The 14,755-nt window shown below is 46.3% G+C and overlaps 1 protein-coding gene across 1 annotated transcript in view; it reads left to right on the top strand.

Annotated features, from left to right (window-relative positions):
- Positions 1-14,383, top strand: part of LOC137332441 (A-type potassium channel modulatory protein DPP6) — a 177,510-nt gene extending 163,127 nt beyond the window's left edge. Inside the window, exons 4-5 of the mRNA XM_067996290.1 lie at positions 7,380-7,474; positions 14,228-14,383. Of these exons, the coding sequence (XP_067852391.1) occupies positions 7,380-7,474; positions 14,228-14,383 (251 nt within the window). The remainder of the gene's footprint in view (positions 1-7,379; positions 7,475-14,227) is intronic.
- Positions 14,384-14,755: the final 372 nt, after the last annotated feature.

Genomic DNA, 14,755 nt, shown 5'->3' with positions numbered 1-14,755 from the left:
AATGTCTGAAATGATCTGCCATGCTGGATAGTAGAGAGACAGACTTGAAAGGTGTCCGAAACACAGTTGGATGTTAAGCTAGGAGAGTTGGAAGGTTAAAGGATCAAGCTTCATTGGGCTAATTTGCTTTTTCTTGTCCTTGAGTTTTCTTGTGTTCATGCATAAAAGGAGATTGAATCATGTGTGAGGAAATTCAACTGAGTTTTAATTCCAGTGATTTTATTTGTAATAAAAGAGGGTCAGAATATTTGATTCAACCATTATGAGTCTTCCTTTGATTCATGGATTGTGTCATCTGACGCCTTTCAATGCTTTGTCATGAGATTGTTACTTACTTGTGCTGGTGATTTGCAGTCATCATGCGACTAATCCCTGTATTTTAATCTTGTATTAATTTAGCCTCTTCAGAGAGCTCCACTGTTTAGTAAATGTCAGACAGCATAGCATGTACTGCTATTATACTGCATAAATTATACTGCATAAATGGGTTATTGTCTCTACTAAAATAGCAGGCAGAAGAATTTCTTGTGAACATGTTAAGACCTTTGTAATGTTATTATGCAATAATTTCAAGATCTTCGAGAATTATTTTAGCTTTAAAATTTGTTCAATGCAACTTATAGGAAAATGCCAAACAACTCTTGTTTGAAACTATTCAAGTTTCAATTCAGAATGTTTTCCCCAATATTTTTGAAAATGTCTTCTTGGAAAGTTTTCTTTTGTCTTTCCGGTCTCATGTCTTGCTTTAAAATGTAATTTTCAAAGTTATTAACTGTCAACTTGAGTCCAGATAAAAGCACATTCAATCACAATGTAGATTTCCGTAACTCCGATGTGCGTATGCACTGTCATTACATATAACCATGAACCATTAATCTCTATTATATAACATTGTAACTCAACTAATCTAGTACCATTCGCATCGATTGTGTAGGATTGTAACTCATCCTTGTACCCTTAACCTTTGTGGGGGAGTCCAAAATTGGAGGTCATAAATATAAAATAGTCACTAATAAATCCAATAGGGAATCCAGGAGAAACTTCTTTACCTGAAGAGGGTAAGAATGTGGAACAGACTTCCAAGGAGTAGTGAGGCAAATAGCACAATCTGTAACCTCATGGCCCGGCATATTCCTCATTCTACCATTACCGACAAGCCAGGGGATCAACCCTGGTTCAATGAGGAGTGTAGAAGAGCATGCCAGGAGCAGCACCAGGCGTACCTCAAAATGAGGTGCCAACCTGGTGAAGCTACAACTCAGGACTACGTGCATGCTAAACAGCGGAAACAACATGCTATAGACAGAGCTAAGCGATTCCACAACCAACGGATCGGATCAAAGCTCTGCAGTCCTGCCACTTCCAGTCGTGAATGGTGGTGGACAATTAAGCAACTAACGGGAGGAGGAGGCTCTGTAAACATCCCCATCCTCAACGATGGCGGAGTCCAGCACATGAGTGCAAAAAGACAAGGCTGAAGCGTTTGCAACCATCTTCAGCCAGAAGTGCCGAGTGGATGATCCATCTCGGCCTCCCCCCGATATCTCCACCATCACAGAAGCCAGTCTTTAGCCAATTCGATTCACTCCATGTGATGTCAAGAAATGACTGAGTGCACTACAGCCCTGACAAAATCCTGGCTGTAGTGCTGAAGACCAGAACTAGCTTTGCCTCTAGCCAAACTGTTCCAGTACACCTACAACACTGGCATCTACCCGACAATGTGAAAATTGCCCAGGTATGTCCTGTCCACAAAAAGCAGGACAAATCCAATCTGGCCAATCAGTCTACTCTCAATCATCAGCAAAGTGATGGAAGGTGTCGTCGACTGTGCTATGAAGCGGCACTTACTCACCAATAACCTGCTCACCGATGCTCAGTTTGGGTTCCGCCAGGACCACTCGGATCCAGACCTCATTACAGCCTTGGTCCAAACATGGACAAAAGAGCTGAATTCCAGAGTTGAGGTGAGAGTGAATGCTCTTGACATCAAGGCACCATTTGCCCGAGTGTGGCACCAAGGAGCCCTAGTAAAATAGAAGTTAATGGGAATCAGGGGGAAACTCTCCAGTGGCTGGAGTCATACCTAGCACATAGGAAGATGGTAGTAGTTGTTGGAAGCCAATCATCTCAGTCCCAGGACATTGCTGCAGGAGTTCCTCAGGGCAGTGTCCTAGGCCCAAACATCTTCAGCTGCTTCATCAATGACCTTCCCTCCATCATAAGGCCAGAAATGGGGATGTTCACTGATGATTGCACAGTGTTCAGTTCCATTCGCAACCCCTCAGAAAATGAAGCAGTCCATGCCCGCATGCAGCAAGACCTGGACAACATCCAGGTTTGGGCTGATAAGTGGCAAGTAACATTCGCGCCAGACAAGTGCCAGGCAATGACCATCTCCAATAAGAGAGAGTCTAACCACCTCCCCTTGACATTCAACGGCATTATCACCGCCAAATCCCCCACCATCAACATCCTGGGGGTCACCATTGACCAGAAACTTAACTGGACCAGCCGTATAAATACTGTGGCTACAAGAGCAGGTCAGAGGCTGGGTATTCTGTGGCGAGTAACTCACCTCTTGACTCCCCAAAGCCTTTCCACCATCTACAAGGCACAAGTCAGGAGTGTGATGGAATAGTCTCCACTTGCCTGGATGAGTGCAGCTCCAACAACACTCAAGAGGCTCGACACCATCCAGGACAAAGCAGCCCGCTTGATTGGCACCCCATCCACTACCCAAAACATTCACTCCCTTCACCACCGGTGCACTGTGGCTGCAATGTGTACCATCCACAGGATGCACTGCAGCAATTCGCCAAGGCTTCTTCGACAGCACCTCCCAAACCCGCGACCTCTACCACCTAGAAGGACAAGGGCAGCAGGCACATGGGAACAACACCACCTGCACGTTCCCCTCCAACGTTTCCCGACTTGGAAATATATCGCTACTCCTTCATCGTCGCTGGGTCAAAATCCTGGAACTCCCTTCCTAACAGCACTATGGGAGAACCTTCACCACACGGACTGCAGCGTTTCAAGAAGGGGGCTCACCACCACCTTCTCAAGGGCAATTAGGGATGGGCAATAAATGCTGGCCTCGCCACCAACGTCCACATGAACGAATAAATAAAAAGCATAGATGCATTTAAGGGCAAACTAAATAAGCACATGAGGGAGAAAGGAATAGAAGGATATCCTGATAGTGTTAGATGAAATAGGGAGGGAGGAGGCTTGTGTGGTGCACGAATGCCGGCATAGACCAGTTGGGCCGAATGGCCTGTTGATGTGCTGTAGTTTCGAAGCAACTTCTTGTAAAGGATGTGTCGTTAAACTGAGGTCCTGTCTGCCCACTCAGGTGGACGCAAAAGATCCCATTGCACTATATTGAAGAGGAGCAGGGGAGTTCTCCCCAGTGTCCTGGCCAATATTTATCCCTCAACCAACATCACCAAAACAGATTATCTGGTCATTATCTCATTACCTGTTTGTGGGACCTTGCTGTGCACAAATTGGCTGCTGCGTTTCCTGCATTACAACAGTGACTACACTTCAAAAGTTGTGCTTTGGAACATTCTGAGGTTGTGAAAGGCACTATATAACTGCTAGTCTTTCTTTCTTCTTCTTTCTTACATAGAATCATACCTTACTTAATCTATATACCATTCACTTCTATTGTATAGATTCACATCATCTCATTTTTTGTATTTATAAAATGGGATGTGGCAACATTGGCAAGGCAGCATTTATTGCCCATCTCTGGTGTCCTGAGAGCACTAAGAGCCAACCGCATAATGGAGTCAGAAGTCAACCCTCTGGATTGCTAGTTCAGTATCACAACCACTAGGCTCTGTACCCATGTGATTCTATAGCGTGGAGTCATAACTCACCTCATCATGTAAACAGAGCAATGGTATTAGAGTTTTGTTTGAAGGCTCGATGCTTCAACTAAGAAAGAAGAAAGAAAGAAGTTGCATTTGTATAGTGCCTTTCATGACCTCAGGATGTCCCAAAGCACTTTACAGCCAATGAAATTACTTTCGAAGTGTGGTCTCTGTTTTAATGTAGGAAACGCAGCAGCCAATTTGCGCACAGCAAGGTCCCACAAACAGCAATGTGATAACGACCATATAATCTGTTTTAATGATGTTGGTTGAGGGATAAATGTTGGCCAGGAGATCGGGAGAACGCCCCTACTTCCTGGCTTCCTTCTTTACTGTAAATTCATTATATTGTGTAGAATTATTAATCCAACTAAACATAAACCATTCACATCAATTATAATTGAATGATACCACACCTATTAATCTGTCTTTTGAAAATATAGTTTTTTCTTCAAAAAGGCAGAGCTTTCCTCCAGTGTACTGTTAAAATATACAGTGTGCAGGGTAGTAATGCTTGGGCCTCCTCAGTCAGTTGAGTAGCAGAAGCAGATATCTACCTGAGCCAAGGTGCTACAAATCAGGAAGCACTTAGAATCATAAAGCACAGAACAAGGCCACTCGGCCCATTGTGCCTGTGCCGTCTCTCTGAAGGAGCTACCAATTAGTCCCAATGCCCTGCTTTTTCTCCATAGCCCTGCAAATGTTTCCTTTTTATGTAGAGACACAATTCGCTTTTAAAAGTTACTATTGAATCTGCTTCCACCTCCCTTTCAGGCAGCGCATTCCAGATCATAACAACTCGCTGAGTAAAAAAATTTCTCCTCATCTTCCCCCTGACTTTTTTGCCAAATATCTTAAATCTGCGTCCTCTGGTTACCAACCCTCCTGCCAGTGGAACAGTTTCTCCCCATCCACCCTTATTTCTCTCAGCAACCTAGGATGCATCCCGGTCCGGATGAGATGCTTCCTAGGTTGCTGAGGGAAGTAAGGGTGGAAATTGCAGAGGTACTGGCCATAATCCTCCAATCCTCCTTAGATATGGGGGTGGTGCCAGACGACTGGAGAATTGCAAATGTTGCACCCTTGTTCAAAAAAGGGTATAAGGATAAACCTGGCAATGATAGGCCAGTCAGTTTCATTTCGGTGGTGGGGAAGCTTTTAGAAATGATAATTCGAGACAAAATTAATAGTCACTTGGACGAGTGTGGATTAATAAAGGAAAGCCAGCATGGATTTATTAAAGGCGAATCATGTTTAGCTAATTTGATTGAGTTTTTTGATGAGGTAACAGAAAGGGTTGATGAGGGCAATGAGGTTGATGTTGTGTATATGGACTTTCAAAAGGCGTTTGATAAAGTGCCACATAATAGGCTTGTCAGCAAAATTGAAGCCCATGGAATAAAGGGGGCAGTGGCAGCATGGATACAAAATTGACTAAGGGACAGGAAACAGAGAGTAGTGGTGAACGGTTGTTTTTCGGACTGGAGGGAGGTGTACAGTGGTGTTCCCCAGGGGTCGGTACTAGTACCACTGCTTTTCTTGATATATATTAATGACTTGGACTTGGGTGTACAGGGCACAATTTCAAAATTTGCAGATGACACAAAACTTGGAAGTGTAGTAAATAGTGAGGAGGATAATGTTAGACTTTAAGAGGGCATAAACAGGCTGGTGGAATGGACGGACACGTGGCAGATGAAATTTAACGCAGAGAAATGCAAAGTGATACATTTAGGCAGGAAGAATGAGGAGAGGCAATATAAACTACATGGTACAATTCTAACGGGGGTGCAGGAAAAGAGAGACCTGGGAGTACATGTGCACAAATTTTGAAGGTGGCAGGACGGGTTAAGAAAGTGATTAAAAAAGCATTTGGGTACAAAAGCAAGGAAGTTATGTTGAACCTTTATAAATCACTGGTTTGGCCACAACTGGAGTATTGTGTCTCATTCTGGGCACCGCACTTTAGGAAGGATGTGAAGGCCTTAGAGAGGGTGCAGAAAAGATTTATTGGAATGGTTCCAGGGAGGAGGAACTTGAGTTTCATGGATAGATGGAGAAGCTGGGGTTGTTCTCCTTAGAGCAGAGAAGGTTAAGAAGAGATTTAATAGAAGTGTTCGAAATCATGAATGGTTTAGATAAAGTAAATAAAGAGAAACTGTTCCCATTGGTGGAAGGATCGAGAACCAGAGGACAAAGATTTAAGGTTATTGGCAAAAGAACCAAAGGCGACATGAGGAAAAACCTTTTTACGCAGCGAGTGGTTATGATCTGGAACACAAGGCCTGATAAGGGGTGGAAGAAGATTGAATTGTGGCTTTCAAAAAGGAATTTGGATAAACAGGGAAAAAAATTGCAGGGCTACGGGGCAAGAGCGGGGGACTGGGACTAACTGGATTGCTCTTACAAAGAGCTGGCATGGGCTCGATGGGCCAAATGACCTCCTTCTGTTGACAGACTAGATGCAGGGAGGATGTTCCCGATGGCTGGGGAGTCCAGAACCAGGGGTCACAGTCTCAGGATACGGGGTATGCCATTTAGAACCGAGATGAGAAGAAATTTCTTCACTCAGAGGGTGGTGAACCTGTGGAATTCTCTACCACAGAAGGCAGTGGAGGCCAAGTCATTGGATGTATTCAAGAAGGAGATAGATATATTTCTTAATGCTAAGGGGATCAAGGGATATGGGGAAAAAGCGGGAACAGGGTACTGAGTTAGACGATCAGCCATGATCATTTTGAATGACAGAGCAGGCCCGAAGGGCCAAATGGCCTACTTTTGCTCCTATTTTCTATATTCCTATGTTTCTATGTAACCATTCTATGGTTCTATGTATCAGACTGCTGGAAGGAACAGCTGGACAGTGTAATTACTTCTGACAGTTGTTATTATTGTGTGCTTCAGCTATTTCATATCATATTTTGTCTCACTATACTCTACTTTCTGCTGACCAGTTCATGAGTGGTTTTGGCAGTGACCCAGGGATGTGTCACCCAGTTGCCCATTGAGTCTGAGAATGGCACAAGGCTACAGGGAGGGAGGGCCTGAAACATATTTTAAATATGGAAAGAATATAAATGTAATGATAGGTAGCACTTGCTATATTTTATAGCAACTAGCACCAGGATAGAGATCTTTCCTGTCACTCATTTTTATTGTCCAGAAGAACTTTGCGAAAATCTGACTGCTCTTTTGTTAAGGTAACAAAGCCTTTGAGGGGTGGGGGGAGATTAAATTCGCCTTGAGTGGGGAGGTAAAACGGGTGTTATTTCATCTGCCACCAGTTAGATGCCCCGCATGATTCTCAGTTCCATTGAAGTCAACAGAACCAAATATCGGGCGGCCTTATACAGGGCACTAGATGCGATACCGCCCGTTTGGCGGCCCTGCTCAAATCGAATTTCACTCCCCCGGTGTGTTTCTATCCTTAAACTGACAATACGGAATTCAGCTGGCTCTGCTACATCGCCTCAATCTCTTTCTGTTTGTGCGCAGATACTGAACTGCTGTATCGCACCCGAGAAGGAAATGTGGAGAGACTCAACGTTGGAACCAAGGAAATGACACTTTTAATGGAAAACCGAAAATTTGTAAGCATTTTTTTTCACGTTTTTTGTTGAGGTTGTGGCAGTCACTTTAGAAAAGTATGGCGTGAAGTGGGAGACTGCGTAACAGTTAATGTTGGGGTTCACTGTAAACCAACCATTTTAAGGTTTAACAAAAGTGAAATAAGCAATTGCTAAAAAAGTGAGGCCTCGTTTTATAACGGTGTGATATTTTGATGGATAATTAGTGCGTGTTTTAAAGCATGAGCTGTATCAGTACACCCTAGGCACTCGGTTTTGTTTTGTTTTTGGTGATCCAAAAGTTTATGTGGAGGCGTTCAGCTGCACTCCCCGTGTACTTGGAGCGGGCTGATTTACTGTGTGTGGCATTTATAGCAACCTTGTAAACACATTTAGAAAAAAAGAACATCCATATAGCACCTTTGTCTGTTCGCAGGATGTCTCAAAGCACTTCACAGCTATTGTGTAGGCAAGCACGGCAGCCGATTTTGCCCTCGTCAAGATTCCACAAACAAAAGTCTGAAGGATGACCAGTTGATCTGTTTTCGTGGCGTTGGTTGAAGGATTAACGTCTGCCAGAGCGCTGGGAAAGCTCCCTGATCCTCTTGAAATAGAGCCACAGGACCTTTTACGTCTGTCTGAACAGGTAGACGGGGTCTTGGCTTAACGTCTCATCTGAAGGACAGCGCCTCCAACGATGCAGCATTCCCCCAGAGCAGCCCTGAAATGTCAGTCTAGATTATGTGCTCAAAGTTTACTGCAGTGGGGCTTAAACCTTTTGACTCAGAGGTGAGGCTGTTACCACTGAGGCAAACTGACACTTATGTAAGTTTAAAAAGGGCCTCATTTACCGTTTCGCGACAAATAACAAACAGAGGAAATTCCCACTCGCCTGGTTCTGATAGCTTTTATTATCAAAGGTTGGCATTTAGCAAACAGCGCTCTTAAATGGTCATTGCTTCTAGTCTCCTTGTTTATCTCATGTCAGCTATGGCAATGAGTCTACTGCATCTTGTCCTCTGCATAAATGTGCTGCCAAACCAAGCATTCAAGCAGGGATTTCACCATTGTATCCCACAGCTCTGTCTCAATTGCAAGATTAGTGCAAGGACGATCAGTGTTATGTCATTTTCTTTCCTCCTCCCCCCTCCTTTTAAATCTTCCCTTGCCAGAGAGAGTGGGAGGGGGGGGGGGGGGTCCCAGAGCTAAATGAATCAGTCACTAAAGGGCCTTGACATCACTAGAGTGCCGATGTGGAGGTCTCTTGCTATTGGTAACACTCAGAAGTGTAAAGAACACACATGCGTCACTTTGGCTTCGATCTCCCTGGATCCTAAAAGTGAAAGTGCCACATACAATGCTCCCAAGAGTTGTCAAGCTTGGCGCTCTCTCTCTCTCTCTGAACCTTCGCTGCCATTTTCAGTGCTGCTCTGGAGGGAGCGATTAGGGAATACGTGAGACGAGTTCACAGACTGATTTCTCCCCTTGGGAAAAGAAATTGCGTGAAGCCTCACCCCCCACCCAGAGACAGACATGTGCCAGTAAATTATCTATTGTTTAAGATGATTAGAAGAGTTGATTGGGTAGATAGAGAGAAACTATTTCCTCTGATGGGGGAGTCCAGAACAAGGAGGCATAACCTTAAAATTAGAGCCAGGCCGCTCATGGGTGATGTCAGGAAGCATTTCTTCACACAAAGGGTAGTGGAAATCTGGAACTCTCTCCCCAGAAAAGCTGTTGAGGCTGGGGGTCAATTGAAAATTTCAAAGCTGAGATTGATTGATTTTTGTCAGGCAAAAGTATTTAAGGGTTATGGTACCAAGGCGGGTGGATGGAGTTAAGATGCAGATCAGCCATAATCTAATTGATTAGCTTGAGGAGCTGAATGGCCTACACCTGTTTCTATGTTCCGACTTATATATGCAGATAAATTGCTGACACATATCTATTCCTTACCACTCCATGGAACGGTTGGTTTAATGCACCATGCCATCAAGTCGATGTTATGTTTTATTTTTAATAATTTGTATTTGGTAACTAGCCCAGTAATTGCAAAACCTGTAACTGCTAATTCAGTAAAAACAAAATACCATGAATGCTGGAAATTGTAATGAAAACAGAAAATGCTGGAAATACGCAGCAGGTTAGGTAGCATTTGTGGAGAGAGAAACAGAGTTAATGGGCTCGATATTCAAATGGCGGCAGGATGGCAGCGGTGGGGGTCAATGGGCGCGCGGCAAACACGGATAATAAAATCTTGCCATTCCCCATGCGATCGCGAGGTAGTTGATGCTATAACACTGGCATCTACCCGACAATGTGGAAAATTGCCCAGGTATGTCCTGTCCACATTTGCAACCATCTTCAGCCAGAAGTGCCGAGTAGATGATCCATCTCGGCCTCTTCCCGATATCCCCACCATCACAGAAGCCAGTCTTCAGCCAATTCGATTCCCTCCACATGATATCAAGAAACGGCTGAGTGCACTGGATACAGCAAAGGCTATGGGCCCCGACAACATCCCGGCTGTAATGCTGAAGACTTGTGCTCCAGAACTAGCTGCGCCTCCAGCCAAACTTTTCCAGTACAGCTACAACACTGGCATCTACCTGACAATGTGCCCATGTATGTCATGTCCTCAAAAAGCAGGACAAATCCAACCCAGCCAATTACTGCCCCATCAGTCTGCTCTCAATCATCAGCAAAGTGATGGAAGGTGTCGTCGGCAGTGCTATCAAGCGGCACTTACTCACCAATAATCTGCTCATCGATGCTCAGTTTGGGTTCCGCCAGGACCACTCGGCTCCAGACCTCATTACATCCTTGGTTCAAACATGGACAAAAGAGCTGAATTCCAGAGGTGAGGTGAGAGTGACTGCCCTTGACATCAAGGCAGCATTTGACCGAGTGTGGTACCAAGGAGACCGAGTAAAATTGAAGTCAATGGGAATCAGGGGGAAAACTCTCCAGTGGCTGGAGTCATACCTCGCACAAAGGAAGATGGGAGTGGTTGTTGGAGGCCAATCATCTCAGCCCCAGGACATTGCTGCAGGAGTTCCTCAGGGCAGTGTCCTAGGCCCAACCATCTTCAGATGCTTCATCAATGACCTTCCCTCCATCATAAGGTCAGAAATGGGGATGTTCGCTGATGATTGCACAGTGTTCAGTTCCATTCGCAACCCCTCAGATAATGAAGCAGTCCATGCCCGAATGCAGCAAGACCTGGACAACGTCCAGGCTTGGGCTGATAAGTGGCAAGTAACATTCGCACCAGATAAGTGCCAGGCAATGACCATCTCCAACAAGAGAGAGTCTAACCACCTCCGCTTGACATTCAATGGCATTACCATCGCCGAATCCCCCACCATCAACATCCTGGGGGTCACCATTGACCAGAAACTTAACTGGACCAGCCATATAAATACTGTGACTACAAGAGTAGGTCAGAGGCTGGGTATTCTGCGTCGAGTGACTCAGCTCCTGACTCCCCAAAGCCTTTCCACCATCTACAAGGCACAAGTCAGGAGTGTGATGGAATACTCTCCACTTGCTTGGATGAGTGCAGCTCCAACAACACTCAAGAAGCTCGACACCATCCAGGACAAAGCAGCCCGCTTGATTGGCACCCCATCCACCACCCAAAACATTCACTCCCTTCACCACAGGCGCACTGTGGCTGCAGTGTGTACCATCCACAGGATGCACTGCAGCAACTCGCCAAGGCTTCTTCAACAGCACCTCCCAAACCCACGACCTCTACCACCTGGAAGGACAAGGGCAGCAGGCACATGGGAACAACACCACCTGCACGTTCCCCTCCAAGTCACACACCATCACGACTTGGAAATATATCGCCGTTCCTTCATCGTCACTGGGTCAAAATCCTGGAACTCCCTTCCTAACAGCACTGTGGGAGAACCTTCACCACACGGACTGCAGCGGTTCAAGAAGGCGGCTCACCACCACCTTCTCAAGGGCAATTAGGGATGGGCAATAAATGCTGGCCTCGCCAGTGACGCCCACATCCCATGAACGAATAAAAAAAAAGTTGTGGCCGAATCAGTGTTTTATAAAGGTTCATCTATGGGCTCGATTTTAGCACCCGCGATCAGGTGCATTCGTGGCGGGCGGGCTACGAAAATCGGGGATTCCCGGGGCGGGTCGGGAGCCCGGCTCCAACCCGCCCCATTTCCGGATTCCCCACTGATGCGCTGACATGCGCACGCAGCCCCCGCATGTGGGACTCCCGCCGGCAATTAAAGCCGGCAGGGTGCCACTTAAAGCACTTGAACAGGTACTTCAGGTTGTTTACTGACCTGATTAACCTGTTATTGTAGCAGGGATGGGATTTTGCAACTGACTGGGACTGACTGGGGGAAACACTCCCAGTTAAAATGGACGTGTTGCAGCCATCAGCCTGTGGCAGCTGCAAAGGTCCATTTGACAGGTGGTGGGGGAGACCCTCACTCATTGCAGGAGGCCACTCTGTCACTTTGGACAAAGTTTGTCCTCTACCATCCTCCTCCGAACAACAACATTCTTCCGGATGGGGGCCGCCGTAGCTGCAGTCATGACCTCCTCGGAGGGCGAACATCATCACCAGCCTCGCCAGCCACGCCGTCCACCTCTGACACGTGGAGCTCCACAACACAGTGCTGTGACACATCCACCTGCACAGCAGGAGGGAGGGCAACCACAGAGAGAGATGCGTCACAGAGGGCACTACCCTCGCCACAGGGTCCACAGACCGAGGCTCAGCTTCCTGGACCTCTCTGAGCAGCAGTGCACACGGAGGCTCAGAGTCACTCGACATGTAGTCGTGGACATCTGCAGCCTCCTTCATGCCGAGCTGCTCCCGGCTGGCCCGAGCACCATCTTCTTACCTGTCGCTGTCAAAGTCACCACTGCCCTCCACAACTTCTCCTCCGCATCCTTCCAGGGTGCCACCGGGGACATCGCCGACGTCTCTCTGTCCTCTGCACAAAAGTGCCCTGCAAATACACCTACACCCACTCTGCAGTGACACAATGGGTGGCATCAGTTGTGGGTCTTCATTGTGATCCTCAGGAAAGGGCATTATTGCACAAACCAGACAATATTTGCAAAGACGTTACAGTAGTGGTGCCAATATATGTAATGTGAGTTGATCAGAAATTAAATATAAGTAAAAACCACGACAAACCCTCAAACACCCTTGTGCCACCCCTTCATGCTCACGACACGTTTGCCTTACGCTGCCTACTGCACATATGTGATGCATGCCCTGTGGCTGCAGCACAGGTAGTGGCAGGTTGAGTGAGGCTGACCGTGAAAGAGATGCATGAGAGGGTGAGTATGAGATAGAGCCATGAGATTGTATGAGGATTGGGTTGAGTGGTAGTGGCGGGATGAGTACTGGCGAGGTGAGTAAGTGCAGGTAAGATGAGGATGTGGTTTGAGGGATGATGTGACAGAGTAGTGTTGGCAGTGCAGAAGGAGATGTGGGGTGGGGGCGGTGATGTGGCATTGCAGCGCCTCCTACACTGTATGCAGGTGGGCGATATGTTGGTGGTGCAGGTGACCTCCTCTGCCACCTCGAGCCAGGCCTTCCTGGTGGCAGAGGCAGGCCGCTTCCTCCCGCCCGCCGGGGGGAAGATCTCTGTCCTCCCCCTCCGCCTCACCCCTCCAATAAGAGCTGGAGTGAGGCATCATTAAACCTGGGAGCAGCCTTCCCCCTGGGCTGCTCCATGCTGTAATTTTTCCTATCTCTTGCAGCATCAGTCAGTGGAGGACTGCCCCTTTAAATAGAGCTCCTCCAGCTGACAGACCTTGCTGCACATGCGCAGTCCGCCCGACGCGCAGCTCAGCAGCGGGGCACCCGGAACACGAGGTAAGTGGATCCAATCAGCCTGCGATTGCGTTCGGGGCAGACTGATTTCACCAGGCGCGTTACCCACGCGCCCAATCAACCCCCCACCGCGAACCCGCCGCCATGGTAATATCGGGCCCTGTGTGTCTATTTATAAAACCCAGGATCCCATATGCTTTTTTAACTTCTTTCTCAACCTGCTCTGCCACCTTCAATGATTTGTGTACATTTACCCCCAGGCCTCTCTGTTCCTGAACTCCCTTTAGGATTGTACCCTTTAGTTTATATTGCCTCGCCTCATGTTTCCTGTCATTAAAATTGCTTAAAAATAGTCTCGGATTAAAAAAAACGAAATTGAAATGGTATAGTAGCAGGAACAAAAAAAAAAGAGAATTTAGATGTCTGATTCCTCTGGGCAAAATACTATAGGACAGGACGAAGTGCCTGACAGAGCTGAGATAATGAGAGGATCATAAAAGGGCAAGAAACTCAGAATCTTTTGAACACTTTTTAATTGTAGAAGCCAATTATTCTCCAGCTACTGGAAACGATGTAACCCAGTGTCATCTCATTTCTGATAATTGGAGAGGAAGGAGAAAGAACAGATTCCAATGTAAAATATAGATATACTAAATATCCATTAAAAATGGAGTACTTGAACGTTGGTAAGAAGACATTGCCAGATGGATTCTGTCCAAGACCGCTTATGGAAATGAGGGGGGAGGTGGGAAGCTTGCGGCAGAAATTTGTCACAGTTCATTCAACACACAGGTAGCTTAAGAGCTCTTGAAAATAGCTAATGTTGTTCCAGATTTTAAAGAAGAGCTGAAACTTGATCTTGAGGCCTTTTAGCTTAATAGCTGTTGTAGGAAAAATACTGGAGTCAGAAGATTAAGCATGGATCAGGAAGACTTTTCAACTCACTTTAGCTCATCCATCTGGAGAAATCTAAAGTGTCCACCGCCCCATCACAGCATCCGACTCCACTACCCTACATAAATTCTTCTGATAATGACGGCTCGAGGGGAGGCAACCACAAGCAAAAGAACGGCACCTTGGAGCGAGCGGTCGCCAACGAGGGGTAAAGATAATGTCAAAACACAGACGTAATAGGAGGGGAGGGGAGTAATAAGGCAGCTCCTTTTAATAGACGGCTGGTTTTAGAGCTGCATCTGAGAGTCCCAAGTGGTGTGTTGCCTCGCAGGTGCCAAAGAAAGGAATATAATGTTCAAAAGGTTTTGTGGCGAGAAAGGGAATAGACAAAAGTTGTGGTTGGTCTTGGAACCAATGTCATAGAATGGAATAGAACTGAGGTCCTGCAAAGGGAGTTTCAGGAATTCGGAGATCAATTAAAAAACAGGACCTCCGGTGTGGTAATCTCAGGATCATTTCCAGTTGTACACACCACTACAAAATTAGTGAGATTTAGGGAAGGAATTCCAGAGCTTAGAGCACGG

This window comes from Heptranchias perlo, chromosome 2, assembly GCF_035084215.1.
Source record: "Heptranchias perlo isolate sHepPer1 chromosome 2, sHepPer1.hap1, whole genome shotgun sequence".
In the NCBI taxonomy this organism is placed as follows: domain Eukaryota; kingdom Metazoa; phylum Chordata; class Chondrichthyes; order Hexanchiformes; family Hexanchidae; genus Heptranchias; species Heptranchias perlo.
The sequence above is the reverse complement of the archived record's forward strand: the minus strand, read 5'-3'. Positions and strand labels throughout refer to the sequence as shown.